Raw genomic sequence first — 25,612 nt, forward strand, 5'->3', positions numbered from 1 at the left:
CTGGTCTTTTGCAGCATCTCACATATCACATCACATACCAAGAGATTACACGTAGAGATATTCACAGAAACTCCAGCTCAACGCGTCATTCTTAAATTCCCTTTCCGTCCCGAAAATCCACCCATATGACACATACATAATAAACTTTCCATCTGATATTCACATATTTTTGCTCGATACAGCATGCGTGCACGTAAATGCCGATATCGCATGCTGGGGGGGCTCAATATCGGACACTGCTCGAAAAGGCAGCCAGCTCGGGCTTGTGCTCTATATTCGGAGGCTAGAAACTGTTGAGCTTGGCCGTTGAATGATTTCGAGGTATTTTGTACCATTCCATGTTACAGATGCATGTGATTGGAATGAGAGATGGAAAAGCATCACTAGAATAATCACGAAACAACACTCATATACTCTAGAGTAGAGATCTATATCGTATTCCCCTCTATCCATTTCTATATAGCCAGTCTAGCCAGCCATCTAATCTGTAACTCATGCTCTAATTTCGCTCTCAATCATCTATGTGTATGTGTATTAGTATTTTATTAATTCCTCCATCCCATCACGCGTCTACAACTTGCTCAAAACAGCCTCGGCTCCGGAAACAGTAACCTCGCCCCTTCCAGGCTCCTTCTCTGCATACACGATCTTTCCGTTGTCGATGATGAGAGCGTAGCGGCCGGTACGTTCGCCGTCGGTCCAGCCGAGGAGCTTGGAGAATGCACATTGGTTGTCGGAGAGGAAGAGCTAGAGGGAGAAAGATTAGCATGGTTCTCGAAGGACCAAAACAAGAGGAGAATATGAGGGGTTGGTTGTAGCGAAGAGAGCTAGGAGTTTCACATACAATATCTTCATTGTGGATTCCGTTGGCCTTTCCCCATGCGCTCATGACGAAAGGATCGTTGTACGCAATGGTCGCTACGACATCGACGCCCTTCTCGCGGAGAGCAGGGAGGTTGGCAATGTAGCCTGGCAAGTGCGATGCGCTGCAGGTAGGGGTGAATGCACCGGGGAGAGAAAAGAGGACGACTTTCTTGTTGGCCCATTCTGTGCGTGGTTAGCGAGTGAGGAACGGAAAGTTGCGCGAGGAATCTTCGTCCATGTGCGTGCTTTGCTTACCCTTGGATGCATTGTAGATAATTGGCATTCCGCATGCTTTGATGTCGGCGTTCTCGGGGCTAGGGGCAATCCAGCCGAACTTGACATCCTCGGGGAGGGAGTCGCCGAGCTTCAAAGTTGCTTCAGACATTGTGAGTTGTGTGTGTTTGTATGTGAGGGGTTGATTTGCTGTTTGTTTGAGTGTGTGGCTGCTTGAAATGCAAAGGCAGGAGTGTAATCTTATTGTATCGTAGAAGATGAGAATAGAAAAGGGAAGGTCGCAACCAGACCGTCTCTCTCCAATATATAAATACTTCTCCAGCAACCCCCTACCCATCCAGGTAGGTACCTGTAACCTCATACCGCACCCGTAGTCGGAGACACATCAATTGATTCATCGCTCCACCCCACCACTAGCTCCCTTCTAGAATATCCCATTTCCCCCACTACCAGCGCGATTCCTGGCTGTGATTGGCTCGTGGCCTCTCCAAAGGATCCATCCGCGCTTTCTATTTTTCATATTAATTGGGAACTCGATGTCGTTGCTTGTCTGGCCTTGTTGCTGGGCTGGCTGGGTAGACCGGTAGTGACCCTGGAGCTAGAACATGGCTGATTTCAAAGATGTGGTGTGTTTACAAATTACGTCAGACTGCTTGCATAATCGCGAGGGTCTAGATTTCGAGCTCTCGCCTGACATTTCAGGATGCGTAGAATAGTTGTTTGAAGGGTTTGGGATTGATCATTCATGTAAGTTAGAGTAACTATATAGAGTATGGAGTATGAAGTGTACGTGCAAGCAATCTCACGTCGAATGGGTATTTGAATACTCTCCGGAATTCGCAATTGGGGACGATTCTTGCGGGATTCGGAAGACACTTTGGTCTGGTCTGATGAGGATGAGAAAAAACCCGGGATCTCGGTGATTGAAACGAACCCATTCATTCTCTATGTCTGATTGATTGGCTTGTTTGAAGTTATTCACAGATATGGAGGATTCACATGGCTTGGAGGGTCATCGATGACAATCATCTGCGGATGTCATCTCCCGCAAGGATTGTTGGAATGCGGGTGTGCCAATTGCGGGAAGGGAAATAGATATATAATTCATGGCCAGAAATCACAGTAATCAATTGTGCATATACTCGTACAAAGAGCTTCAACTTTCCCCTCATTCCATTTGTATATCTTGTTCATCCCCAACATCCAAAATATTTCATCCTCTCCTCACAATTAACAATGGCGACAGCAACCAAACCACCCGTTCCACCTTTCACCGAGGAAACCGCTCGTATCAAGGTCAAAGCTGCACAAGATGTTTGGAACACAAAGTATACACTCATCATCCTCTCACATAGTTGTCATCACATCATTAACGACACATAGAAATCCCCAAGTAGTAAAGAATGCATATACCGAAGATTCCATCTGGAGAAACCGCGATACATTTATTCGCGGCCAAGATGAGATTGTCGAATTCTTGAGCAAGAAGTGGGCAAAGGAAAATGGATACAGGTTGCGGAAAGAACTATTTGCATTTACGGAGAACAAGGTATGGTTTCTGAGATCTTCTGGAGGCAGCGTGCTGATGAGAGGTGCATAGATTGCAGTACAGTTCTGGTATGAGTTTCATGATGAGGAAGGTCAGTGGTGGCGATGCTATGGACTTGAAGATTGGACGTTTGCGGAAGATGGAAGGATGAGGAAGAGACAGATGAGTGGGAATGATGTTAAGATTGGAGATGAGGAGAGGTGGTTTAAAGAGGGGGTGGATGTGAATGAAGTTGAGATTTCGGAAAAGCATTGGTGAAGTGAAGTGATGGTGTGTAGGTTGTGGATGTGGTTGTGGCTGCTATTGATTACTTGAGATTTTGACCAAGTATGAATAAAGAGGGGTTACAAAACTTGATATCTCTTCTGTTTGCGCGGTGCTCCAAGCACAAGGCTGAGTCATAATTGACATTCAGTGCATGATTGTGTGTGTTTTTTTCCTCCACCGTTTTCATGAATACTCGTCGTTAATATGTGATAGTCATATCAATTCATATCAATTACATGCTCCAGGTATGATCCGGCGGAATATCTAGAAATCAACGCCAGAATCCAATTTTACCCCATGCATGTCACCTTGTCACTCCGATCAACTGGTAGATCTTTCATCTGTTCGACTTTTGGCCTGAATAGTTTGTGTATACAGCTTATTAATGGCTCTTTTAAATACCCACATCAATCGTCGGTCCACCTGCTCTCGAAGTGGGCTTCCATCAATGTTAATTGCACGCCTCTTAAATCTAGCTCGATTCCTCAGTACGTACATAGTATACACATGCATCCAGCCACCACGCCAGTCAAGCTTTGTCAATTTGATCTGACTCTCCACAAAACTTATAGAACTGGTTTCTCATATCTCTCATAGGAGGTAGAATTCAAGACTCATGGCGAAAGTCCAATAAACAAGTTCAGGAGCACTTATTGATCTGTGTATTCTGAATAGAACTTCAAATCTTAAGTGTTTCGTACCAGGAACTTTCTCGCCTATTCAAACCGTTTGTGGTAACCTCGCTCCCGTTTTCGCTTGTACCTTATTGATCGCACGGTTTCGTGCCGAACCTCTCATCAAAGTTAGGTGTTTCCCAAGAAGATTGCATTTTTCTGCCCTTCAACAGGGATACGAAGTTCGTTGAAGGAAAAAAAAACTCCCATTTTGGATCTACGTCCTAGTGCCACGTGCTTTGTAGATAATCGCGTCGGGGGTGGAGTACTAAGATGAGCCTTGATTGCACATCTAGTCAAGGTCGTATTATAGACGAGGAGCGATTCTCACTGGCTGTTGGCCAATCGTCAGCATAGAGAGGCGTATATCGGGAACCCCGCCCGCATATTGTGTTGTCGAAAATTGCAAGTAAAGCCGAGTTGGGCGCTTTGTGGAGCTCCAACCGAGGCAAGAGAAGCTAGGCTCGCTAGGCTTTCCGCACGTCCTACATTGCCATGGCATCTTCGCCCACGGGCTGTCAATAATCTATCAATGTACTCAAAAATTAGCCTTCATATACTCAAACGTATCGAACGGTTCTCGAAGCAGGAAGGATGATGCTTGCGGTTTGGGACTCGAGCCCTTGAGCGGCAACCGACCTTCACATGCGTACACTTGCAAAATGTCGATGGCCCAAGTGGACATCTACTACTCATGTACTCCGTGTAGAGCAATCTCAGAAGCAGGATATATATCAAGATACTGGGCCGCTTCTCTTTTTCTTTCTCCCATTGATTCTAAACCCCTTCGATTCACCCATATTGATGTGTAGTTGCTCAGTCGCTTTAATACTTAGATTGAGTCCAATCGCCATTGTACCTTCCTTTGAAGTCTTTAACGCCTTCCATTCTTAAATCAACATCTCTCTTACCCTTAATTCTCACGATCCTTCCCTGAATCACTAATTCTATATATCCTTTAACAAATTATTGTTTCCTTGTTTCACATCTTCAACCACATAAGTCGGGTACTTTTTGGTACTCATAACTTGCAATCATGTCGGGCTTCATCCCTTACCTAGGGGAGGTGTTTTCAAATGTCAACTACCGTCGTCCTGAATACAGAAATTCATACTCGGGTTCAGAAAAATCTTCAAGAGGCTCCAGCATGGATCTATCTCGGACGCCCTCAAAAAGTTCCAGTAAATTCTCTCAGGGCATTCCGGACGCTCTTACATTTGACAAAATTATCAATGGTGGAACATGCCCTGTAAGATGATGCTCTATTATTTTGTCATGGGCGATGCTCTTTTGATCATCTACCGGAGCAACCGATTCTACATGTTCCGGTCATGAGTGATCACAGAGCCTGCATCATTTACACTCTATGCCAAATCACATTGCTAACCACTCATTTTTAGCCCATGACCGTGAGAGAATTTATGAATTATCTCGAGTTCATTGAGCATGCTCCAGAAAATCTTCAGTTCTTCCTCTGGTTTCGAGATTACACATCTCGTTTTGAGAAATCGAAACCATGCAATCCCTTCTCCACTCCACCCGCAACAGCCTCTTCAGAACGTCAGGCTTCTAGTTCATCTGAATTTCAAAGTGATTCAGCGGTTGGCTTTGATGATGCTGCTTATGATAAGCGACCAATGACTACCCTTGCAGTCAAAACTACAATAGATTCTCCGCCACAGGTTACGGCTCCTTGGGAGACAGGTTTTGATAAAGAAGCAAAATCCTTAATGGAAGTTCGACCAGCAGCACAAGACTCGTACAGTTCAATTGCCCAGCAAACTTTCAGTCGTGCTGGTATTCCAATTCCAGGTAATTTGATGAAGTCGTTTCTTCCGTAACTTGAAGCTTACTCTGTTAACAGATATTAATCTGCCTTATCGTGATGAAATTGATCGAATCATCGCCATATATATCGCAGATAATGGCCCTCGCCAACTCAATCTGTCCTCACGCCAAAGGACTACTCTTCTTGAGCGTCTCTCAACCACAACTCATCCGACTGCCTTTCAACCCATTGTTGAAACCGTCGAATCTAGCTTGAGGCATCAAGCACACCCCAATTTCATCCGTTGGAGTATTTGCAATGGCAATAAACCACGTCAAATGTTTGCTAAGGGTCTTGGTGTCGCTCTTATCATTTTCGGATTCCTGTACGCAATTCTTACAACCCTCAGTAATATGTCCCGAGGATGGCGTGCATTTTCGGCATTGTTCTGGATCCTGGGCATCTCTACATTATATGCAGCATTCAGGGGAATGTGTGTTGTATTACATGGTCTTCATCATCGCCATCTTCGACCTTGGGAATTATGGGAGTCTGAGGACTCTGCCATGTATCTGGACGACACATCTGGCAGCGGAAAGTATGAAGAGTATCCATGGGTCAAGAAATACGAAAAGAGATTTGTCATTAGAAAGATCTTTGATCGAGAGGTTTGGGTACAGGAGCCGGCATTGAGACAGATACAGGATATCATTTTCCTGCAATCTTTGCTTGTCGGTACCGGTGTAGCTGTCGTTTTGACGATCATCTTCTTGGCTGTTCCAAGAGGTGGTCTGTTCTGAGCGGGATAAAGAGCAGAGGAATGATATACAATAAAGAATAGCAGCATACTGGGATGAATATATGAAACTGGAATGGTGGGATGACTAGGTGACCTTGGCAGCTATATGAAATTTGCTGAAGATACTGGTTTTGCTACCTTGTGTTTGGTCGAGATAAGGATCAGAGCTACTTGATAATTGTACTTTAATATACCTCTGCTAGCCACGATGGAATGAGGACTTTAATCTCCATGCAACCGTTTCTAATATTGTCCTAAAATCCACTGTGGATATCCATTTCCATCACTGATAATGGATTGATAAGTATCTGGTGATCCCAAGACTTCGGTCGAATATCATCCAACATTTGCTTTTAACTTTAGCATTGAAAATCCGCATATCCATGCCCCTTCGGCCCTTGAAAACCAAACTAATGCTTGTGAAGACGATTGGGAGATCAAGTAGTTTTTCGGGAGTTTGCAGAAGCAAACATATATTTTTTTTTTTTACCTCGCAGATGGTATCGCTCTACAAAAACCAATGGGGTTGTTTTTCGCTCCCGGATAAACACATCCCACTTTCTGCCGCCCTAACCTTTAACCGTCGTCTTTATCCCCTAACATTCAAGTCAGCCTCCCAAAATAACCACAAGCTTCAAAAGCAGCACTAGATCGCCCAAAAATCCTCCTACCCACCCTTGAACATACGATACCGAACCCGACGACATCTCCTCTTTACCCCATCAAATGAACCCAATTCCTCGCTCACAAGAGGAGCTTACATGCACTTACCAGCCCGTTCGAAAATCAGCAATTCCCGGACCCCCTTTCCCGCTCGTTTCCGCTCGTCTGCAGAGCGCCTTCCGCAGCCATACTTCACAAGAGAACATAGCGTGACCTGTCAGTCGGAAAATAAGGTGTAGATCCAACAGGACTTTGACGTACTCGGAACCCAACGTCAGATTCGACACGTGGACTGTGGGCCACGGTTCGCTTTAGGGCTGTGATTCTACCGTCAGAACGGACGCGGCACGGCCTGGCCTGGGAAGCATGGACGCGGATCTGCATGTTCGTTTAGATCGACGCTCTGAAGATGGGAGAAATGGAAATTTCGATGCTTCGATCTCTCACGCCGCGAGGGAAGGAATCGACGCGAGATCAATTTCTTTTGCGTCGGATTCGCATTTTGTGCACGGAAATGATAATGCCAGTTTTAGGGCATCAAGGCCGGATGTACAGGTGTTGAATCAGGAACTGTCTTCCTCGCAATCGTTCCGGAATGCCCATGACAGTCTGAGTCCTGATGCGAATCATCCGGATGGGGAGGGGGAAGATGATGACCAGAAGCAGGGACAGAAGAAAGTTAAAGCTCCAAGATTGTACCATAAGAAATCGAGGAATGGATGTCAGAGATGCAAGGCAAGACGTGTCAAAGTATGTTTATCTTTTTTTATCGATTGGCTTTTCATGCGATTGAATATTGATGTTGGTCCTGTGCCAAGATGTTGTAATCTTACGTTCTTCGCTTGTACCTGGGTACTACTTGACTCGACATATGTACGACGGACGATTCAATGTTTTTTTAATGTTTTTTATTTTAATTGTCATACTTCAATTTAATGTTTTATTATGCAATAAGATACAGAGATAGTTCTCTGCTAAGGAAATTTTCTTTGATCGTTCTCCCGTCATGGGATTACCTTCGTGTGTATGTAATTGAAAGTCTATTTTTGTGCATGGCGATCTCGGTATACAAGCGTGTTCACTAGATCTTTGCATCTAAACCATTCATTGCAAATGTTTTGCCATTGCGAGTCATCGCTAATCAGAATCCAGTGCGATGAAACCAGACCTATTTGTAATAATTGTGTACGGCATAGGTTAGGATGCGTCTATTCAAAACCACCACCACCACCGCCCCCAGCGGCATCATCACCCCAGACCATCAAATCTAACTCCAGCAATCCTTCTACACCAGAACACAACAGCATACACGCTCTAGCTGAAGATCTCAGTAGCGCATCAGTTTCACCCCAAGTAGACCTTTCAATACCACCAGCCCCAAGCCAAGCTTTCAGTGATGACCTTCCTGAATCTAGTGCTCGCCGAATGCTTGAATTACGATTACTTCAAACTTACATAATTCATACATCGCCCACATTCCCCAGTTGTCATAACCCTGAAACATTGAATCTATGGTCTGTGGTGGTACCAAAACTCGCTTTCGCATCCCCTAACCTTCTCTACGCCATGTTTGCCATCGCTTCACTACATCTTCACGTGCTCTCACCAAACGATATGGAGATACAACGAGCGCGCCAACACTACCTTTCGCTAGCATTACGACATCATCAGAAAGGAGTCGCGAGCTTGAATCCCAGCACTGCCGATGCAGTAATGTTTGCCTCGATTTTAATCCTCAACGACGCATTTTCCAGTTTACAAGTTCGTTGCATGAAGCCATACACACTGCCCACGCACTGGTTACAGATGGCTCGAGGAACCGCATCTGTATTTGCTGTTGCACTAGGCTTGATAAGACATGATCCAAACGCCAAAGCAATGGCACTCCTGCGCACTAAACCCGCGCTCACCAAACCAGAAGAACGACTTAATCGCCCCGAAATCCACCCTCTTTTCAACGCAATCCTCGCCTATCCCTCTCCTCACATCTCTATCTCTCCTCAAAGCTACTCTGAAAATGGGGGCTATGACCCCTCAATTCCTCCCACGCACCTGACAGCCTACTTACAAACTCTCTCTTACCTCTCCTCCATCCATCTCAACATCATGCAGCGCGAACATCCCATGGCGACCGCCCGCCGCTTCACAGCCTTCGGACTGCAAGTCCCGAAACTTTTTATAGATTTGGTGGAAGAGAGACAACCGCGTGCACTGGTCATATTCGCATATTACTTTGCGATGGCAACGTGTTTGGTAGAGGGTGGTGGGCCAAGTGATAGAATCACTTTGCAGATGAAGAATGGGGAGGATTTGGATCTGGGGAAAACTTTTTGGTGGATGGGATCGATGGTGCGGAGGGAGATTGGTGGGATTAGTGGAATTTTACCGGGCGGCTGGGAGGGATTGATGAGTTGGCCGAGGAGGGTGGCCGGATTGGAGTAGTGGGCTGAAAATGATTGGATTGAAGAGAAGCTTTCAAAATCGTGCGGTGTTTGGGTGTTTATCGTGTATTGGAGAGGTGGATATTAGTGTTTTTTGGCGTAAACGTGTGGAGTGCACACAGTACATGTAACAACTTGGGTAGGGAGGGATATTTCTTAGCATCTGTAATTTTAGCATGTATCTCTTCAGATTTGTTTCGAGTATTATACCCTATTGTAGCTAGTACAATCTCAGCTGTACACGCACGTAAATAGCATCTTAATCTAGCATAGCTGAGGAATAATGTGGTTATATCATCATGCACGCTGAAACCCTCTCGTGTCAAAATATCTCAAGTGCGGTGGGAAGACCTCGTTTCTTATGAAATTGGCTGCTTCGTGATTTCAAACACGGCTTCGTGGTTCTTGTCATTTGGACGGCGATACAAACTTCCAGTAACCTTTCGCATCTCCTCGAGTCAAAGTTCCAGTCCATGACAATCATGTCAGTAATCAAATAGAAAGCAATCACAGCCAAGCTCAGACATATCAAAATCGTATATTCATATCTTTCATCAACAAGAACGAGCTAGAGCCCCTTAAGAAATGTGACATTCCTTTCCTCATTACTCTCTCTCATCACATAGCTTAGCCGTAACCCCCCTTGACAATAAATCAATCCAGGTCCGGCACGGGCAAATGATCCAACAACTTTACTTTCATGCCCAAATCCTTCAAAGCCTTCAAGGCATTTCGATCTCTCAACTCTTCCGTCTCTTTCTCGCTTACTAAAACAAAATCATGTTTCAAGACTTTTGATCCTTCGGGAACTGAATACTTCTTCGCGATCTCGGCGGTTGCGGGTTCGAAATCAACGATCAGTGATTGTTTTACTCCGAACACTGCGTCTGATGATTCGTATGGATCGCCTCGGAGATATAATGCACTATTTTTTATATTTTTTATGTTAGTGTGAGTTATAGAGTTAAATTGTTAGTGCGGGATATTTAACGAACGTAATAAGATGATCCCAACCAGGCTTTTCAAACATAAAATGCATGTGAGCCGGTCTCCACGGATGTCTCTTCAACAATTTCAAAAGCTGGCCCACAGGCCCATCATGCGGGATGGGATAGGGAACAGGCACGATTGCCTTGAACCAGAATTCTCCATTCGAATCACTTTTCATCACGCATCTTCCATCGGGCCCGTTGCGGACGTCGTGTTGGACATCATAGTGGCCTGTGGAATCTGTCTCCCAGATATCGATTTTGACATCCGAAATGGGAGCTCCGGAGACGTCTTTGATGGTGCAGAGAACGATGCATGGATCGCCTTGCGGATCGGAACACATCTTGTCGCCTGATGCCATTACTTCTGCATCGTGGGTGTGGAAGGGACCGAGGACGCTTCCTTCGGTTGAAGATGCGGGCTTGGGATGGTCTATGGCGTCGACTAGGAGAGAGAGTCCGAGGATATCTGATAGAAGGATGTATTCCTGGCCACTTTGTCAATTCTCGTCACTGATTTGAATGTTGAGTATAGTGGAATGGATATTATATACATACATGTCTAACGTCACTAGATATCTGACCAACCCTCACCAAGAAATTTAATGCGGCCATCCATTCTTTAGTACTCAAGCGTGTTTCACGGGCAAAATCATGGAGATGTGTAACGAGTCTTTCCATAACATATGTGAGACGTTCATCGCTTCCTTGAGAATTTATTCGGATGGTGTTTTCGGTAATGTTGTCGATGGTGAGATCTTTCATGGGGGGGATGTTTATTTGTGAGGGATCCATGGTGAGATAGATAAATAAGATCTATATATGGGTACTTGTGTGGGAGTGGAATGAAGTATTTCAAACAGAGAGAGATTGAAGCTTTGAGTGCGGGGTTGACGAGCTTTCCAGTCGTAGATCGTATTTCTTATGTAAAATGAGGTTGTGATATTGAAACTACTTCAGTGTTATGGAAATCCTATCTCCTTTTTATATACTCAACAATTCTCAACAGGAGAACTAAAAAGCCCAAAGCAATGTTTAACAAATCCTTTATAAGTAATTACAAACAAACACTAGCACCTGCGTCCCTTCCGTCCCACGCACCCCTCAGACGCGGCAATCAAAATCGGACACATCCCCTCCCCTTCCTTAGATGCTTCGGATCCCCACCACATACCGTGCTCCAATCCTTAGTATTGCGGGGAGCTAGCTATATGACCTTAGAAATTCGATTCCAGCCAACCAAACCCTTTCTTTTTCGCGACTTCTACCCCACGCGAAAATTACTGCAAGTAATCTGAACCCTTCCTGTCGTATCTGTTCCCGGCGATAATTATATCAACCCGCATGATATAGAGTGTGATACATGATATCAAATGCCGGAAATGGATATGAATGAAGGAAACGAACCATCAGGCGACGAAATCGCAAACGTGGTATTAAAACAATTTGACGAATTGCCCACGAAGAGAAAACCTTTGAGTAGGGGAGAGGGGGTTAGGGAATGGGTACCTTTGAGTGGGATTGTTGCTTCTGGTAGGTGAACTTTGGAGGAAGGTTCTTAGGTTGATTGGAAATCTGTTGATTGGAGATGTCTCATCGATATGATTCTGTGTTGATTGGTACGGTAAGGCTGATTCGAGGTAGGTGAGAATGGATTGACTTGTTTGGCTCTTGCGTGAGTTTTCTACGAAAAATTTAATGGGATTTTTTCCTCGATCATTTATGCATAAAGATGAAGGCAATAGGAGATTTGCGGGACGTGAAGTCACGTTTTGATTCAATCAACAGCTTCATCTTCTATTGTATAGAGTATCGTTACATCACTTTCATTCCTAACACCATCCCAATTCAGAACCGGCATGAAATGTCTTCCGCAGTCCAAACTTTCCCATGCACAAGGCAACGTGCTTCACGACTGGCACGCGGAAATCCTCTGTCTGCGCACCCTCAACCATTTCTTCCTGCAAGAAATTCTCGCTCTTCTTTCTACCCCCTCAATTCCCTCCCAGTACCTCCAACAACGCTCTCCCGAGTCCATCACACATGATTCATTCCAACCTTTCGAACTCAAACCCCACATCAAGCTCTTCATGTATTGTTCCGAAGCACCCTGCGGTGACGCAAGCATGGAGCTCACAATGGCATCTCAAGACGATCCGACACCTTGGGATTTACCATCTACCAGCACCTCTTCCTCAGACATCAAACCCGAACTCCCAGGCCGAGCCAACTTCCAACTTCTCGGACGCGTACGTCGCAAACCCTCACGTCCAGACGCACCTCCCACCCTCTCGAAATCCTGTTCCGATAAACTAGCTACATCTCAATACACATCCATCCTCTCCTCTCTCACATCCCTCTTTATCTCCCCTCAAAACATGTATTTGCATTCCCTCATCCTCCCCGAAACGCAATATAACGAAACAGGCTTCGTGCGATGTTTCCAGACTCGTCTAACCACTCTACGAAACAAAGAGAGAGGAACAAGAGAAAGTGGGTATGGATTTCACGAAGTCGGTATCAAAACCACAGAGAAAGAATTCGTGTATTCTCGACGAGCAGAAGCTCACAAGACGAAAACAATCGAATATGTAAGTAGCAATATATCCACCTCTTGGGTGCGTGGCGATGGGAAATCAGGCGGGGAAACGCTGGTAAATGGGGCGTTGCAGGGAAGAAAACAATTTGATGTGAAAGGTGCTAGTAGGGTTTGTAGAAGAAGAGGTTGGAAATTGGGACTTGAAGTTCTGGGCGCGATTACAGCAAGGCAGATTGGTGGGAAGGAGGTTGTGAGGAGGATTTGCAGGGGTTTGGAGGTGGATGAATATAGGAATTTAAAGGAAAGTGACATATTGAGAGAGAGGAGGAGGGCAAAGGAAGAAGTGAGGGAGTGCCTGGGTGGATGGGTGAGGAATGAGGGGGATGATGGATTTGGGGTTGAGACTCCAAACCATTAAAAATGACAATTATACTGCAAATGAATTTATCAAATCACCAATATCACCACCATCTTGATAAACATATTTACCACTTTGATGTTGAGTGTATTGAATTAATTCAAAATTGTACGTAAACTCCGCCTGGGTATATGTACCGTTATGTCCGAAGTCCAAAGCCTTCAAACGCCCAGCCAGTACGTGTTTTAACATTTCCTATTTCTCCCTTTAATGCAAATATGTTAAAACTCCTTGAAATCGATATCCATTCCATACGCCTGGAGAGAAGCCACGAGTCGAAGCACAATACAGTAACAAAACAATTGCAACCGAAGTTTTTAGAAAAGCTGCTCCACTGTGTTCTCAGCATTGTAATCCTTAGTAGCTTCTCTTGTTTCTGCATCCTCAATAATAGATGCCTCTTGTTTACTCAACTTGGCGAGTTCCTCGGTCAAAGTCTTTGTGGAATAGGCATATTGCTCTGCATGGTTACCACGCCAGCCATAGTGTTTGCATTTCTTGAGGGGCTTGATACACAGATTCTTTAGTTCGTCAGGTATATCTCCCATATCCGGAATGACCTGACCAGGATGTGGAGTAGTTTCACCAAGATGCTTTGTTTCCTCAGTACGAGGACCAAGAATACCAGTGGCGAGATAGCTTTTGCCCTCTTCGCTTGCACACCAAGCACCAAACTCATATTCATTTAGAGCGAGACGATTATCGTACCCGCAAATTTCCTTGGCCTCAACATCTGGATGTTCTTGTGCGATCTTAGCCCGACGGTTCATCATGATCAAAAGTTTTTGCGCCATCTTGAAACCTTCAATGCGCTGTTCAATGACGGTGCGTCCAGCCTTAATCTTGTTTATGGTAGATTCTTCTTCGGGAAGTAGATAGTTGAGGCCTAGTGGTTGACTTGGGTCGTGTCCTTCAGGTACTGGCAACTTCGGCCTTGAACCAAGGGCATGGAAATCGGCTGCTGTCTTACATGAAGTCAACAACGCTCCAAATTCTTCCTCATTCAATGCACCACCTATAGTACGTTTTTGATTGGAGCGCAACTTTGCGGCAACAAATTCCCAAAAAGCAGTTGCGTGCTCATCACTGCAATACTTGCTAGGTGGCTCGTCCATAACACGAGCTGCCTTCCTACATCCATCAACGTTATGATATCTGCAAATTCGCTTCCATGTAGTAAATTCAGTTTCGGAGCTGCAATTTGGACAAATGAATCGATCAAGCAGATTTTTCGCGTCCTCGACATCAACATCGATACATGAGCAATGATACCAGTCTTGGCAACCTCCATCACAAAAGATCATCATGCGGTGATCATCAGGACCGCGACATATACAGTATTCACCACCATCATTGCTGCCATCATCATCAGACGGGCCACTTCTTCCACCGGGAGTGGCGCTATTACGTTGCGATCTAGCATCTGTAGGGCCTGTGCAAATGTATTAGTATGTACAAGTGACATGTTTATATTTGCGCTGGTGGGAATTGTACCTTCGGGCTTGGCTGATTTGGGTTGAGTTTTTTTGAAAGGAGCGACACTGCTCTTCTTCTTTAGCATCGGTCCCTTCTCCGACTTTATCTGGGATGGTACAGGACTGCTATGCTTAGGAGCAGATGGCCCGGGAGACCCTTGACTGGAGGATGGCAGTGCTTTTCGAGCACGACCTTCACTCTTGATCTGTTCGGAGATACTTAATGGTATTCTATCATTGAAGCTTGGTGTACCGTCCCTTGAGCTCGTAGATGGAGCTTTTGGAATTCGGGGTGGTGGCTTGGGCTTTGGCGTTCTTTTAGGAGGAGGTGCGATGCCAGCAGCCAGATCTGCCGCGGCCTCCGCTTCCTTCTCATCTCTTTCCTTTAAGATTCTGAGTGCCAATTGATAAGTCTCACCAGTCAGCCTAATCTTTCTGGATTCAGACGCATTCTTTTTGGCTCTGTTGTAAAATCGAGAATCTGCGGCAACGTAGATCTTATTCCATCTATCATCATCTACACCGGGAGGTGTCGGCTTCGCCTCAGGATATTTGTATCTGTAACCAGGAGCGTTGTTTGATATTTTGGATTTGGTAGCAGAAAGTTTGGGTTTTGGGGGTTCTGGAGCAGTTGCCTGCTCTTCTGTCTGCTCCTCTGTTTGTTCATCAACAAAATTTTCAACAACAGAAGCCTCATTTGGGGCTTCAACTATTTCCTCAACTGCAACCTTGTTTGAAGTTTCGGTATCCATTGACTGTAAAATATGTCAATTCAAGCAAGAACATTTGGCACAAATCTTGAAGGTCAACACCGCGCAAGGCTCTACCAGAAGAGCTTGGTTTAAAGAAAATAATGGCTTACCTCGACTTCACCAACAGCCTGAGGCGTCTCGACACGAGAATCAATATCCATTGAATCCATAATTATCTGTCTTTGATGTCTTTTCCGGTCTACAATCAACAAATTCGACTTCAAACTGATAATTCAAGTAGTATTGGAACAATCGGTAAGATAAAATGCGATTCGAGGCTGATAAAGCTCGGACCATCTTTCATGGGGCTTCATCAGCCTTGTCTATGATATCACATGGGATCTAGATGCCTTTTCCTGTACGTAGTGAGATACTCAACAGCAAACCCCAAACTTCATCTCCTCTTAGATCACACGGGATTGTGGCATATATGGTACTTTTCAGATGCCTACAGGACTATAATCGAGACAAACTGGTATACTACATCATGTTATTTAAACCCTATAAGGAGAGTGGACACATGAGCAAGCCATGATCAGATACTCCTTCGGATCATTTCTATCACGTTGACCTCTGAGTTCCCGAACTGACAGATAATTGCAGATTCTCTCAGGTTGAAAGCTCCGTGGTATGCTTCTCAGCTTCTTCTTCTTATTGGGGAGAGGGATGGTAAATTCTGGTACGAAGGCTAATTGACAGAAAGTTCTCAGCTATACCCTTCATCTCCAGAGCCAGAGTCAGCCCCAGAACCAGACTGCTTCTTGGTTCCAAGATATCAATCTCATTGCCTGTTGTTCTCAGTATACATATGCCTGGACCATTTCTTTTTACAAACAATATAGACCATCATCTTTACCTAGTTCAAAATTGGAGCTCTAAGCCTGCTGTCGGAATAGTTGTTCAAAGTCCAAACACGAGAGTTAGCCATACTCACTTCTGTAGTTTTGTCTATGGAAAGCCATCATTTCACATATGAGAATTGTTACTGTCTAAAAAACGAGTCAATGTCCTATCACAATTTTTTCCGCTTCGTTCAAAATCGTCTTGTTTTGGACCAGAGTGGGTCCTTTTCAAGCATCAAAGTTTAAGAAATATCGGCATCTACAACAGTTCGTTGGAGGTGTGGGCTTGCTAGTACCCCGAAATAGAACCATCTTTTGTTGTTGGGTTGAGATGTTTATCACAGGATGTAGCCTCGAAAAGTTGTTGATGCATAGTATTGCTGTTACATGACAGCACATGTTCATTAATTAAACGAGTGAGTTGAGTGTCTTTTTGAGCGGATAGTAGAGTTAATAACTGGCAAGTGAACAGGCGGTGACTGTGAATGCTGTTTCTCGTGTAGGTATAGATGTGGGAACCGCAAAATGTATGTGCCACCATGACTATCCTCCTACAGATCATGAAAATGGTGATGACACGCTGCTACCCACTTTAACTTTCACTTGCAGACACCCTTTCAGTCGCTACAGTCTCCACTACAGAAATGCGATTATAATATCTCCTAGGCAGCTCGTCCTGCACATTCTGGGAGAATCGGTTTGACTAGGATATACAAAGGCCAGAAGAGATGAGCCCAGAGAGATCCAACTCAAGCATGTCATTTAGTAACCCTTTCTTCGACCAAATTATCACTCTCAGAATTGTAATTGAGAGTCCAAAAGAAGGCTGCTTGGGTTGTTAAGATCACGACTATTTACCGGGGAAAATCTATGCACGAAACACGTAGGTACTGGTAACATTTCATCGTCAACATCAAACGCCCACCTGCATCAGCATACGTGTAAATTATCTGCATGCTCCGGAAACATTTTAAACTCAAGCCGTGATTTGTGGTCTGCAGATCCCAATACTCACGCCGATCCGTAATGGAGATAGAGGGGCCATTAAATCAATATGAAGGGAATGTTGGGGACGAGAGGGGAAAGATGGTTTGAAGATCTAGAAAGGGAAAGAGTCTCTTCGCTCGATCAAGGAGTTGGAGCGTGTCTGCATTGAGAAAGAAGAACGAGAGAGAGTTTAATTACCAGTTCCACACAGCACGCTTGCATATATCTGATACAGGAAAGGCTGGCCCTTTGTAGTGTATCTCGAACAGGTCTTATTCTGAAGCGTCAAGATTGACAGCTTGAATCTAGAATTCTCAGAGACGCGCACTTTATCCTCGGGCATACTCATGAGCTTAACTAACAAAGCTTGATATAGTGCAATGTCGATTGCGCCGTTTCAATTTACATTGTCACCCCTCTCCGGAATATTTTATTTCTAGGGAGCAGATGACCTATACCGAATTTCTTTCTTATCTAGTTACTTTTAGTCTTCCCTCTTATGACCCTAGTCGTTGTATCAGTTGTTGTGAATAATGCTCAGCATAATGCTTATGTAGTTTTACACTTTGAGCGACTGCCGTGCTTAACACGTTTGTTCCATTGCAGGTCATCGTGGTCATCTTCAACGCTGAACACATCTCGCGTCATCTTTGGTCTGGATTGACTGTCACTTGCTCCTTTTATATTTTCGACCCCACTGAATGAAATCATGCAGCTTAGAACAGAACTCGTCAAAAATCGGTTCACTAAATAAGCGTTCTGGCTTGTGTTTGAATTTGGATCTTACAGCTTCATAAAGTACACTCAGTCAAAAACCGCAATGGACCTTGAGCACTGTACCAGATTTGCTCGTTGCCAACCTTTTAAATACTCCATCAGTGAATCAAGCAATAAATTTTTGAAGTACTGCTGCTTTGACATCCTAGACATGTTATGTATGAAGCTAGGGGTACCTGCGTCGATTTCATGATCATAAGTAGCGAATCTCAAAAATTACTTCCTGTGGCTCCCAACAGATTTGATCAACTATATGAAGCCGTCTATATCCGATATTCTTCTATATCCGATATCAATTGGTATCATTTGCTATCATGTATTTTTGATTCGTTGACGTAAATACTTTCCGTCGCCCGAAGAGCCAAGATTTTCTTGTCGTATTACTACTCGATGACAAAACACACGATGGTAAACCTCGGCAGAATCTTTTCTCCTAGTGACGGGATAAGATTGTGAATATAACCTTTTGATACCTATAGACGGTATAGTACTATTCTAGCAATTTAAATAATGTCGAAGTGAATTAATTGATTGTTAAATGTGACTACTCTGTTTCGCAGCAAGATTGAAGGGAGTCATCACATCAAGATCGCCTAACAAGATCTTACTTACATGGCAATCACCTAGTGAGCCGACTTTCTGAGCTGTCCGCCACCATGGACAAGGTATTTTGCTTCATCACATAAATGTCAACATGGGTGGCTCCGTGGTATCAGAATGATTCAGAAAGTAGGAAGATTCTCGAAGAGGAAGCATTGAAATTCACAAAATTGCAAAAATATGACGTATACCCTGGTCAACATTTACATAGAGTTCTGATTCGATCTCAATGCCCATTCATTCCCACATCATCTCCAATTATCGGGCAATCATAAAGCCCAAGAAAACAATTTTCCAGAAAACTTCCGGAGGTACCTTCCTAGTACATGCTTATGTCCTCCATTAAGCATACCGTATTCACCAACCAGGGAATCCGAGACATTTTTCCCAAAAAGCACATCGTCTCATCTCGGTAAAGGCTACCGCGATCTCCTTCGACAAATGCACATCCTCTGGGGCATTTCACTCGTCATTTGGGAATAATGTGGCTGGGGGAGATAGGTCTGGAAAAAGAAGCTTGGGTAGATTTCAGTACCCAGGACATGTCAAAACATCGTACGATGATTCACGGATAATATCTAGACTTAGAAACTCGTTTATCATACTAGTACGTTGTGTTGCATCTGAAGGAGTGGAATCTTGGGGTATTAGGCGGGATTCGAGGGTGCTCGTGGGGGGGGTGGTATGATGTATATTGCTATGGTTTTGTTTGGGCACATTGGAGGAAGTATTCGGGTGAGTTAAAGTGTCGGGGAAATTGTGGTATCTCGGGATGTTAATGGGCCACGATTGACCCGACATCTTTTGCTTTTTGCGATTTATTATTTGATAGCATATGTGAATTATAGGTAGCGACGAGGTATCCCGGATTATTGCCAGTGCATGATGGGAGCATGGGATGAAAAATGGAGCCAGGACCCAGATCGATTGCGAACTTAATTTTACCCGCAAAAACCAGGGTTGAGTATCTACGGAGTTTAGGAAATGGGTAGTATACCGGGCTCTCCTCTTTTGTCCCATGTCCATCGATTCATAATTCTTCACCGTTTTGCGTGCAGCACGCTTGTTGGCGAGTCAGTGCCCAGCGGTGCTGGCAGATCTTAGACCTCTGTGCGGGTTCTGAAACATATATCGCCAGTACGACAGGTAAACGTCCGTTAGATACCAGTAGTGTGGTGGGTTCTAATAGCGGTGACCGGATTCACGTTAAAAATATTTGCAGAGGTAGTTGCCGTCACTAAAGCGAGATGCTAGTTAGTATCTTAATTCTCCCCAATATACCATAAACAAATTTCCGCAAGTACAAGTCGATACTACGTATTAATGAATAAGATCCATCTTAATGCTCCATTCAGCAGTACCTGAACATCAATTAATATCGACACATTATTCCAAGAAGAAAATAAATCTAATCCCCGAAGCTTATCCCTCACCCATTAAAAAATTCCACGTGGTGAAATTAGTGTTTCCGTTCTTCTCCCGCAATGCTTGCAAACACGTCGAATTGTTTTGGGAACTACTTCCTGGACTTTTAATCTATGTTGATATTTGATATCATCAAAGAGGAATACAACAATAAAGTTTGGGCATGTACTCCGTGCGTGTATTGATCAATTCAGACACGTTGTAGGGCTTAGATGAGTGTCAATGTGCTTGGCGGGTGGTTTGACCCCTTATATCCCCACCTATAGTACCTTTCCAATAACGTCTAAAGTACCTAGGTCTCAATATATTAAGCATTTTATACGATTTATCAACAGCAATTGGCATTATCGAAGGATTAAACATCTTCTAGAGTACAGAAGATGGAATCAATAAATATGTTGCGTGGCCTGTCAAATCTCCGATGGATGTCAATATTGAAGAAAGTTCCAATGCATTCCTCTTCTGGGGCAAAGAGATTTGGATCATGCTGGAACCGGGAATGAATCATGAATTGGGCTATATCTGAGAGCTATTATTGCCGATGCAGAGACACGGTTCCTGTATTTGGGTATGAGACCAGAGATGAAGATTACGGGGTGTCGATGGAGAATCTTAAACGTCGATTATCAGTGCCAATGTGTGGATAAGCAGCATGGCTTGACACGACCTTGACATGACCTTGACACGACCTCAGTGGGGACAGTTCGCGAAGGTTAGCTTGTCTATGGCTCGAAGCGATGTGTCTGAGGGATAGGATTTGCAATGGCACACGCTTGTCCTGACTCTTCAGTAGTAAAACCCCGACAGGTATACAGGGCTTGTGGCAAGGGATCAGGAGGATAGGAGTTAAAAGTAAATCAAAGTGTAATGCGAAAGTGGATCGCGGGGAGTTCCTTGAATTGAGAGGGTTGGCAGTGGATTCAGGCCGTTGGTGATGAAGTTTAGTTGTGTGTGACGGTTTGGCATCTCGCTGTAGTGTGTTTGTAGCGTCTGAGGACCTTGGGACGGGAGGGACAGCCCTTGTTGGTGTAAGTCTTTTTCCTTGTGGTAAAGCTTTTGAGACGACTCGCGAGTAAGTGGTATTGAGTCCCCGGAAACGGCGGGAATTTCTGAATTTTGAAAATACTCTGTTGTATACCCTCGCCTGTATACTTCCTGCATTGTGGAGCGAATACGCAAACTGGAGCAAATGCTACGCTAAGCTCCTGATCTGGAATTTTCAAGCCCACAGGTAAGTATCTGCTATTGGCAAATCCTTATATGCACTGTTCGGGGTTTAGATTTCGTCACTCCCAAGTTGTTAATCACACACACTGTAAAATAGAGTTAATATCCAAGTCAGGCTTGTAGCTCGGCTGTTCACTCAAGTGACCAAAGTTAGAACTTGATTTGCTTCCCAGGTTCCCCTCACATGCGCCGAAACTCTTTTAACGCACTATTGAACTTTGACATGTACGGCCAAGGACTAATGTCAATCTTTGAAGCAGAAATCCTCTAAATCGTAGATCATCGTCTAGAGTACGTATCTTTCATTATTATTAGTGTTAACTTACTCTTCCCGCGAAGTCCCCGGTCGCAGATAACTCGAAGATGCAACGGCTCTTAATGCACAATGACCAGTCTGACATTCGGACAGTGTATAACTTTACTAGAAATGTTTCTCTAACATCATACATCACCATTATAGTTGTTAGTTAGAAATAGAAAGGGAGAAGCAGGCACCGTGGCAAGAAAATCACTGAGAAGTGGGTAAATGATTTCCGCAACGGCGCAAGTCGATTGCCAGTGATGGCCATAGCCACCGTTGATAGTGGGTGGACGGTCCTAGGATGCAGTAGATCGGATCTTCTTGCACTTTGGGTCATTGAGGTCTACTGTGGATAGAAGTCTAGGTCAAATAACATAGTAAGTTCTAACGTTTTTTGCAAAGGTGGAAAGAGTGGAGAGAAAGTGGAGAGTAGTGCTCCTTTTTCTTTTTATTATTTGATTTTTTTTCTCATGTAGAGAGGATGGGCAGTGGATCTGATGGAAGCTCCTTTGGAGAAAGCTGCGATAGACTTGAACGCCAGACGTTGCGTATAGGATGTATGATATTATCCTGTAGAAAGTTGAATTTTGAAAGTCTTGTAATGTAGCTATGGTTAAAACAGATTTGTAGATCCGGAGATCAAGACGCGAGGTAATGGCAGTCTGTAAAATTTTCCATGACAGACAAAGTAGAAGCGGCAGACTTCAATTTTGAAATCATACCGGACCCGAATGAACAAACATTCGACTAAACGTGAAAGTCTGGATAACACTGGATGTTCAAGATAAAAGAGAGATGTTTATTTGTTCTTTTCGGGTAATGCTTTTGAATTGATTCCATTACTTTTACACTATCATCTATCTACTCTCTAGAGAACGTTGATGTATTTGCAATCATCTCTTTATGATATTCTCCGCCATCCTATTCCTTTCTTTTTCCAGAGCACTCTTGAGACCTTGCGGTCTCTTCGTCTCAACCTTGTCTCTACATTGAAACCCGTTCTCTCGTAACCTCAGAGGAACTAATAGCCATTAACGCCCATGTAAATGCGGACCGCAGATATTATCCAGCCTCCAGTATTTCTAAACGCCTTTCATAAAGATACAAATCCTCCAATAATAAGAAACATAGACCAAAAGGGCGGGTATCGTGATTAAGGAAAGCCATCCCACACAATACCCAGTTAGTTATACATTATAGACAAATGAAAGAAAGAATCATCTGCAATCGCCGCTCGATCCCTTTAGATAGCACTCAGACCATTGAAGCGCTTTCAAAACTGTGACAACCTCGCTCGTGTCTCTTCATGTTGCTCCTAACGCTGAAGGCTTTCCCACAGTTTTGATGTGGACACTTGAAGGGTTTCTCGCCGGTATGTGAGTGGCTGTGGATTCGGAGACTCGATGGTCTCGAAAAAGCTTTGTTACAAGTCTGACAGATGTATCTATCTTGTGACTGAGGAAATGAGGCTGCTGAGGAAGGAGAGATATAGTGATGATGTTGCCATGGATTAGCACCGGATGATGGAGTCAGAGTCACAGACACTGGCATCATTGGCGGAGGAAATTGCTGCAGAGGAGTTAGCTACACTATTTTTCACATCTCAATTATAATGAAAAAAGAAACATACCTGTGGAAGTGGTCTTTGATAGTATAGTGAAGAAACTTGGGGAGATTGTGTTTGTATCGGGCTTGGATAGTAAGAGCTCAAAGACTGGGCGCCAGGAGACATAGTGTAGGATCCGTTGAACGGAGAATGGCCATATTGCATTGAAGACACTGGCATTGAAACTCTTCGAGTAACAGTTTGGACTGGCTGGCGTTGTGCATGAGGCTCCATATTGTTGATGGCCGAGACTTGAGAAGGATTAAAGTAATAATTTGGCGCAGAAACTACTGAATATGATGAAGTAGATGCTTGAGACGGCGATTGTCTGCCGTCGAATCCACCGTCAGATTGCATTGGGGGTGTAGGTGGAAGAGCACCTCGAGAGCTCATTGATGAGGAAGGACCGTACTGATGTCCAGACTCTGGTCTATAATCTTCCTTGAAAGCTGCTGAGGGACAAAATCAATTATTTGAAACACAGGAGAAGATCTGAAAGCACTGACCTTGTTGTGGCGATGACTGTTGCTGAGCCTGCTCTGTTGGACTCGATCCATCGGCCAAACCCAACAGACTTGAAATAGATGGTAGGGAACACTTTGAAGTTTCGTCTACGGGTGGTGAGGGTGGTGGTTGAGGTGCGTTAACGTATGTGTAGGAAGAGTGTTGAGCCATAGGATGGACTGTATAAGGGTTTGAAACCAACGATGAGGCCATTGCTTCTGGTGTGTTATTATAGTGAGAAAAATGTTGTTGTTGATGATTTCTTCGCTCGTGGACAAGACTAGAGAGATTCATAACCCTATATGAAGCGGATCAAGATCGAAGATGTCTAACGCCGGATGTTGCAAAGTTCGAAAAGAAGTTGGTGAGTAGGTGAATGCGAGAGATCGATGTAAGTTAATTAGATGATTACTTTGATGACTTTCGTATGTTTCACTGGGCCGGTGGTATATATGAAGTGATTGAACCTATGCCTTTCAAGATACGCCTGCGAATACACGGCTTTTGAAGGACGAGAGGGATCGATAGATATTTAATATCAGATCTCCCGAGGGCAATGGGTGTGGGCGATCAGCGCGAATCCACCAAAGAGATCCTGGTAGGATACCAGAGTAACACTTGCTGTCACAAATTGGGTGTGGGTCTACCTTCCGGGACTGTGACTTCAGATGCCCCAAACTTGGCACAAATAATAATACTCGATGGATGGGATGATCCGGACGACAGTCTGGCTTCATATTGGTCTACGGGATTTCGCCGCCTTTTGGTATTGCTCGACCGGTACTGCGTGCTCGATGTGGACGTGCAGGCACTGCAGTGGATGAATTTTCAGGATTGTCCAGGGTGGGTCCAGGGGGTCTCATGCCTGCAATGACCGTTACTTTCGTTATGCACCCGCAAGTGGAGGGGATTGGAGGGGATTGGCTAGGGTAAAGATGCTTGTTTAATGCAGACAGGCATGCCTCGGAGCATAACCCAATTTAGATGTCGTGGATCCTTCTTTCGACATAATTTTTCAGGTTTTGAAGGGTGACCCTGCCTGTCACTTCAACATGTTTGGGATTAGGTTTTTTTGGCAACTTGCTAAGAAAAAGATATGAGACGAGGTGACGCGCAAACGGTGATTCCAAGTTGGGATCTACTAGTATGAACCCTACTTTCAGTGCTCTATCGGCAAATTAGCATAGCAATGCTCTGTTGGAAATTGGAGATTTCTAAGCCTTGAAAAATTAACATTAGAAGGGTTGACGATGAATTATAGTGGAGTTCCAGGGTATGATTTGAGCCTTCAAAGTTCTGACAGCTCTGGCTACAACGCACCCTCAAGACACCTAAGGCCTACCTGAGTATTGATGTGCAGATTTGTTTGTAAATGTGTACAGTGCCTACCCTCTGTGATATAGCATAGTACAGTATGGTTTTTTCTGGCAACTACCGTGGCAATAACTCGGGCAATGGATCAATTTCGTGTTTTGTATTTCCTTAGGTTATGCAGGTATAGTTGTATATGCATGCTAGCTTTCAAACTTTGCAATCTCCATCAACAAACTCTCGAAGTTCCCCAAGTCATCGGAAGGCACAATCATGACATATGGAAATTATGCCACTTATAACTCAAAAGAGTCTGTTCGCGGAGTTTGCTACAGTTGAAGGATCAAGTGAACCGCCGCTGGTGCACTGTTGATACTTTGACACAACCCGTCTTTCTTGGGACGAATAGGCGTTGCAACTAACCACTCAAGATGCAAGTCAGTTTGGAGTAAATTGGACGAGTTCTGGAAAAGCGGCTTTCAGAGTATTCCCCTTGCTCTCTAGCACCCTTACATTTGTTCCAGCGATCGCCCACTGCTTGTCTCTGCCGGTGCTCGCTTGGAGGATGGAGGGGTCCGTGATAAAGGTTGGGATGATGAT

General features: G+C 44.3%; 8 protein-coding genes across 13 annotated transcripts; 4 read left to right on the forward strand and 4 right to left on the reverse strand.

The window, feature by feature from the left end:
* Nucleotides 1-311: 311 nt before the first annotated feature.
* Nucleotides 312-1,761, reverse strand: Bcprx8. The gene is made up of 3 exons (XM_001551508.2): nt 1,120-1,761; nt 845-1,047; nt 312-747 (listed from the first exon to the last, which is right to left on the reverse strand). The coding sequence occupies exons 1-3, from the start codon at nt 1,457-1,459 to the stop codon at nt 571-573; spliced, it is 720 nt and encodes a 239-aa protein (XP_001551558.2). The 5' UTR covers nt 1,460-1,761; the 3' UTR covers nt 312-570.
* A 488-nt stretch (nt 1,762-2,249) lies between these two features.
* On the forward strand, nt 2,250-3,151 carry BCIN_09g03940 (hypothetical protein). 3 transcript variants are annotated; one of them, XM_024695096.1, is made up of 4 exons: nt 2,250-2,426; nt 2,482-2,647; nt 2,699-3,073; nt 3,128-3,151. In XM_024695096.1, exons 1-3 carry the CDS (start codon nt 2,335-2,337, stop codon nt 2,903-2,905), a joined length of 465 nt encoding a protein of 154 aa, XP_024550890.1. In that variant the 5' UTR covers nt 2,250-2,334; the 3' UTR covers nt 2,906-3,073; nt 3,128-3,151. The 3 variants fall into 3 exon arrangements, with proteins under 3 accessions (XP_024550890.1, XP_024550889.1, XP_001551557.1); XM_024695097.1 differs by having other exon boundaries at nt 2,699-3,071; XM_001551507.2 differs by having other exon boundaries at nt 2,699-3,151.
* A 934-nt stretch (nt 3,152-4,085) lies between these two features.
* BCIN_09g03950 (hypothetical protein) lies at nt 4,086-6,419 on the forward strand. Its single transcript, XM_001551506.2, has 3 exons — nt 4,086-4,837; nt 4,989-5,400; nt 5,453-6,419. The coding sequence occupies exons 1-3, from the start codon at nt 4,625-4,627 to the stop codon at nt 6,154-6,156; spliced, it is 1,329 nt and encodes a 442-aa protein (XP_001551556.1). The 5' UTR covers nt 4,086-4,624; the 3' UTR covers nt 6,157-6,419.
* A 198-nt stretch (nt 6,420-6,617) lies between these two features.
* On the forward strand, nt 6,618-9,563 carry BCIN_09g03960 (hypothetical protein). Its single transcript, XM_024695098.1, has 2 exons — nt 6,618-7,568; nt 7,971-9,563. The coding sequence occupies exons 1-2, from the start codon at nt 7,185-7,187 to the stop codon at nt 9,258-9,260; spliced, it is 1,674 nt and encodes a 557-aa protein (XP_024550891.1). The 5' UTR covers nt 6,618-7,184; the 3' UTR covers nt 9,261-9,563.
* A 38-nt stretch (nt 9,564-9,601) lies between these two features.
* On the reverse strand, nt 9,602-11,294 carry BCIN_09g03970 (hypothetical protein). Its single transcript, XM_001551503.2, has 3 exons — nt 10,807-11,294; nt 10,255-10,736; nt 9,602-10,184 (listed from the first exon to the last, which is right to left on the reverse strand). The coding sequence occupies exons 1-3, from the start codon at nt 11,041-11,043 to the stop codon at nt 9,914-9,916; spliced, it is 990 nt and encodes a 329-aa protein (XP_001551553.1). The 5' UTR covers nt 11,044-11,294; the 3' UTR covers nt 9,602-9,913.
* A 61-nt stretch (nt 11,295-11,355) lies between these two features.
* BCIN_09g03980 (hypothetical protein) lies at nt 11,356-13,254 on the forward strand. 4 transcript variants are annotated; one of them, XM_024695099.1, is made up of 3 exons: nt 11,356-11,781; nt 11,893-11,923; nt 12,101-13,254. In XM_024695099.1, the coding sequence occupies exons 1-3, from the start codon at nt 11,622-11,624 to the stop codon at nt 13,203-13,205; spliced, it is 1,296 nt and encodes a 431-aa protein (XP_024550893.1). In that variant the 5' UTR covers nt 11,356-11,621; the 3' UTR covers nt 13,206-13,254. The 4 variants fall into 4 exon arrangements, with proteins under 4 accessions (XP_024550893.1, XP_024550895.1, XP_024550894.1 ...); XM_024695102.1 differs by lacking the exon at nt 11,893-11,923 and having other exon boundaries at nt 11,356-11,888; XM_024695101.1 differs by having other exon boundaries at nt 11,893-13,254.
* A 27-nt stretch (nt 13,255-13,281) lies between these two features.
* Nucleotides 13,282-15,654, reverse strand: Bcspp1. The gene is made up of 3 exons (XM_024695103.1): nt 15,543-15,654; nt 14,700-15,435; nt 13,282-14,637 (listed from the first exon to the last, which is right to left on the reverse strand). The coding sequence occupies exons 1-3, from the start codon at nt 15,600-15,602 to the stop codon at nt 13,523-13,525; spliced, it is 1,911 nt and encodes a 636-aa protein (XP_024550896.1). The 5' UTR covers nt 15,603-15,654; the 3' UTR covers nt 13,282-13,522.
* A 6,741-nt stretch (nt 15,655-22,395) lies between these two features.
* BcmtfA lies at nt 22,396-24,737 on the reverse strand. The gene is made up of 3 exons (XM_024695104.1): nt 23,704-24,737; nt 23,222-23,646; nt 22,396-23,160 (listed from the first exon to the last, which is right to left on the reverse strand). Exons 1-3 carry the CDS (start codon nt 23,993-23,995, stop codon nt 22,846-22,848), a joined length of 1,032 nt encoding a protein of 343 aa, XP_024550897.1. The 5' UTR covers nt 23,996-24,737; the 3' UTR covers nt 22,396-22,845.
* Between the last annotated feature and the right edge of the window lie 875 nt (nt 24,738-25,612).

The sequence above is a fragment of the Botrytis cinerea genome, chromosome 9 (genome assembly GCF_000143535.2).
Source record: "Botrytis cinerea B05.10 chromosome 9, complete sequence".
NCBI classification, from domain to species: Eukaryota; Fungi; Ascomycota; class Leotiomycetes; order Helotiales; family Sclerotiniaceae; genus Botrytis; species Botrytis cinerea.

What these genes read in the sequence shown, in the direction of transcription:
- Bcprx8 (XM_001551508.2), bottom strand. Translation starts at nt 1,459, where the DNA reads ATGAGGTTACAGGTACCTACCTGGATGGGTAGGGGGTTGCTGGAGAAG. An exon ending in TATCTACAATGCATCCAAGG is followed by an intron (nt 1,048 to 1,119) that starts GTAAGCAAAGCA and finishes AACCACGCACAG; the next exon opens with AATGGGCCAACAAGAAAGTC. An exon ending in GAATCCACAATGAAGATATT is followed by an intron (nt 748 to 844) that starts GTATGTGAAACT and finishes TTCTCCCTCTAG; the next exon opens with CTCTTCCTCTCCGACAACCA.
- BCIN_09g03940 (XM_001551507.2), top strand. Translation starts at nt 2,335, where the DNA reads ATGGCGACAGCAACCAAACCACCCGTTCCACCTTTCACCGAGGAAACC. An exon ending in CAAGATGTTTGGAACACAAA is followed by an intron (nt 2,427 to 2,481) that starts GTATACACTCAT and finishes AACGACACATAG; the next exon opens with AAATCCCCAAGTAGTAAAGA. An exon ending in TTGCATTTACGGAGAACAAG is followed by an intron (nt 2,648 to 2,698) that starts GTATGGTTTCTG and finishes AGAGGTGCATAG; the next exon opens with ATTGCAGTACAGTTCTGGTA.
- BCIN_09g03950 (XM_001551506.2), top strand. Translation starts at nt 4,625, where the DNA reads ATGTCGGGCTTCATCCCTTACCTAGGGGAGGTGTTTTCAAATGTCAAC. An exon ending in TCAATGGTGGAACATGCCCT is followed by an intron (nt 4,838 to 4,988) that starts GTAAGATGATGC and finishes ACTCATTTTTAG; the next exon opens with CCCATGACCGTGAGAGAATT. An exon ending in TGCTGGTATTCCAATTCCAG is followed by an intron (nt 5,401 to 5,452) that starts GTAATTTGATGA and finishes CTCTGTTAACAG; the next exon opens with ATATTAATCTGCCTTATCGT.
- BCIN_09g03960 (XM_024695098.1), top strand. Translation starts at nt 7,185, where the DNA reads ATGGACGCGGATCTGCATGTTCGTTTAGATCGACGCTCTGAAGATGGG. An exon ending in GCAAGGCAAGACGTGTCAAA is followed by an intron (nt 7,569 to 7,970) that starts GTATGTTTATCT and finishes ATCAGAATCCAG; the next exon opens with TGCGATGAAACCAGACCTAT.
- BCIN_09g03970 (XM_001551503.2), bottom strand. Translation starts at nt 11,043, where the DNA reads ATGGATCCCTCACAAATAAACATCCCCCCCATGAAAGATCTCACCATC. An exon ending in TATCTAGTGACGTTAGACAT is followed by an intron (nt 10,737 to 10,806) that starts GTATGTATATAA and finishes CAAAGTGGCCAG; the next exon opens with GAATACATCCTTCTATCAGA. An exon ending in GGTTGGGATCATCTTATTAC is followed by an intron (nt 10,185 to 10,254) that starts GTTCGTTAAATA and finishes TATAAAAAATAG; the next exon opens with TGCATTATATCTCCGAGGCG.
- BCIN_09g03980 (XM_024695099.1), top strand. Translation starts at nt 11,622, where the DNA reads ATGCCGGAAATGGATATGAATGAAGGAAACGAACCATCAGGCGACGAA. An exon ending in GAGTGGGATTGTTGCTTCTG is followed by an intron (nt 11,782 to 11,892) that starts GTAGGTGAACTT and finishes GATTCGAGGTAG; the next exon opens with GTGAGAATGGATTGACTTGT. An exon ending in TTGACTTGTTTGGCTCTTGC is followed by an intron (nt 11,924 to 12,100) that starts GTGAGTTTTCTA and finishes ATCCCAATTCAG; the next exon opens with AACCGGCATGAAATGTCTTC.
- Bcspp1 (XM_024695103.1), bottom strand. Translation starts at nt 15,602, where the DNA reads ATGGATTCAATGGATATTGATTCTCGTGTCGAGACGCCTCAGGCTGTT. An exon ending in AGGCTGTTGGTGAAGTCGAG is followed by an intron (nt 15,436 to 15,542) that starts GTAAGCCATTAT and finishes CATATTTTACAG; the next exon opens with TCAATGGATACCGAAACTTC. An exon ending in CAAATCAGCCAAGCCCGAAG is followed by an intron (nt 14,638 to 14,699) that starts GTACAATTCCCA and finishes ACATTTGCACAG; the next exon opens with GCCCTACAGATGCTAGATCG.
- BcmtfA (XM_024695104.1), bottom strand. Translation starts at nt 23,995, where the DNA reads ATGAATCTCTCTAGTCTTGTCCACGAGCGAAGAAATCATCAACAACAA. An exon ending in ACAGTCATCGCCACAACAAG is followed by an intron (nt 23,647 to 23,703) that starts GTCAGTGCTTTC and finishes GTCCCTCAGCAG; the next exon opens with CTTTCAAGGAAGATTATAGA. An exon ending in ATCAAAGACCACTTCCACAG is followed by an intron (nt 23,161 to 23,221) that starts GTATGTTTCTTT and finishes ACTCCTCTGCAG; the next exon opens with CAATTTCCTCCGCCAATGAT.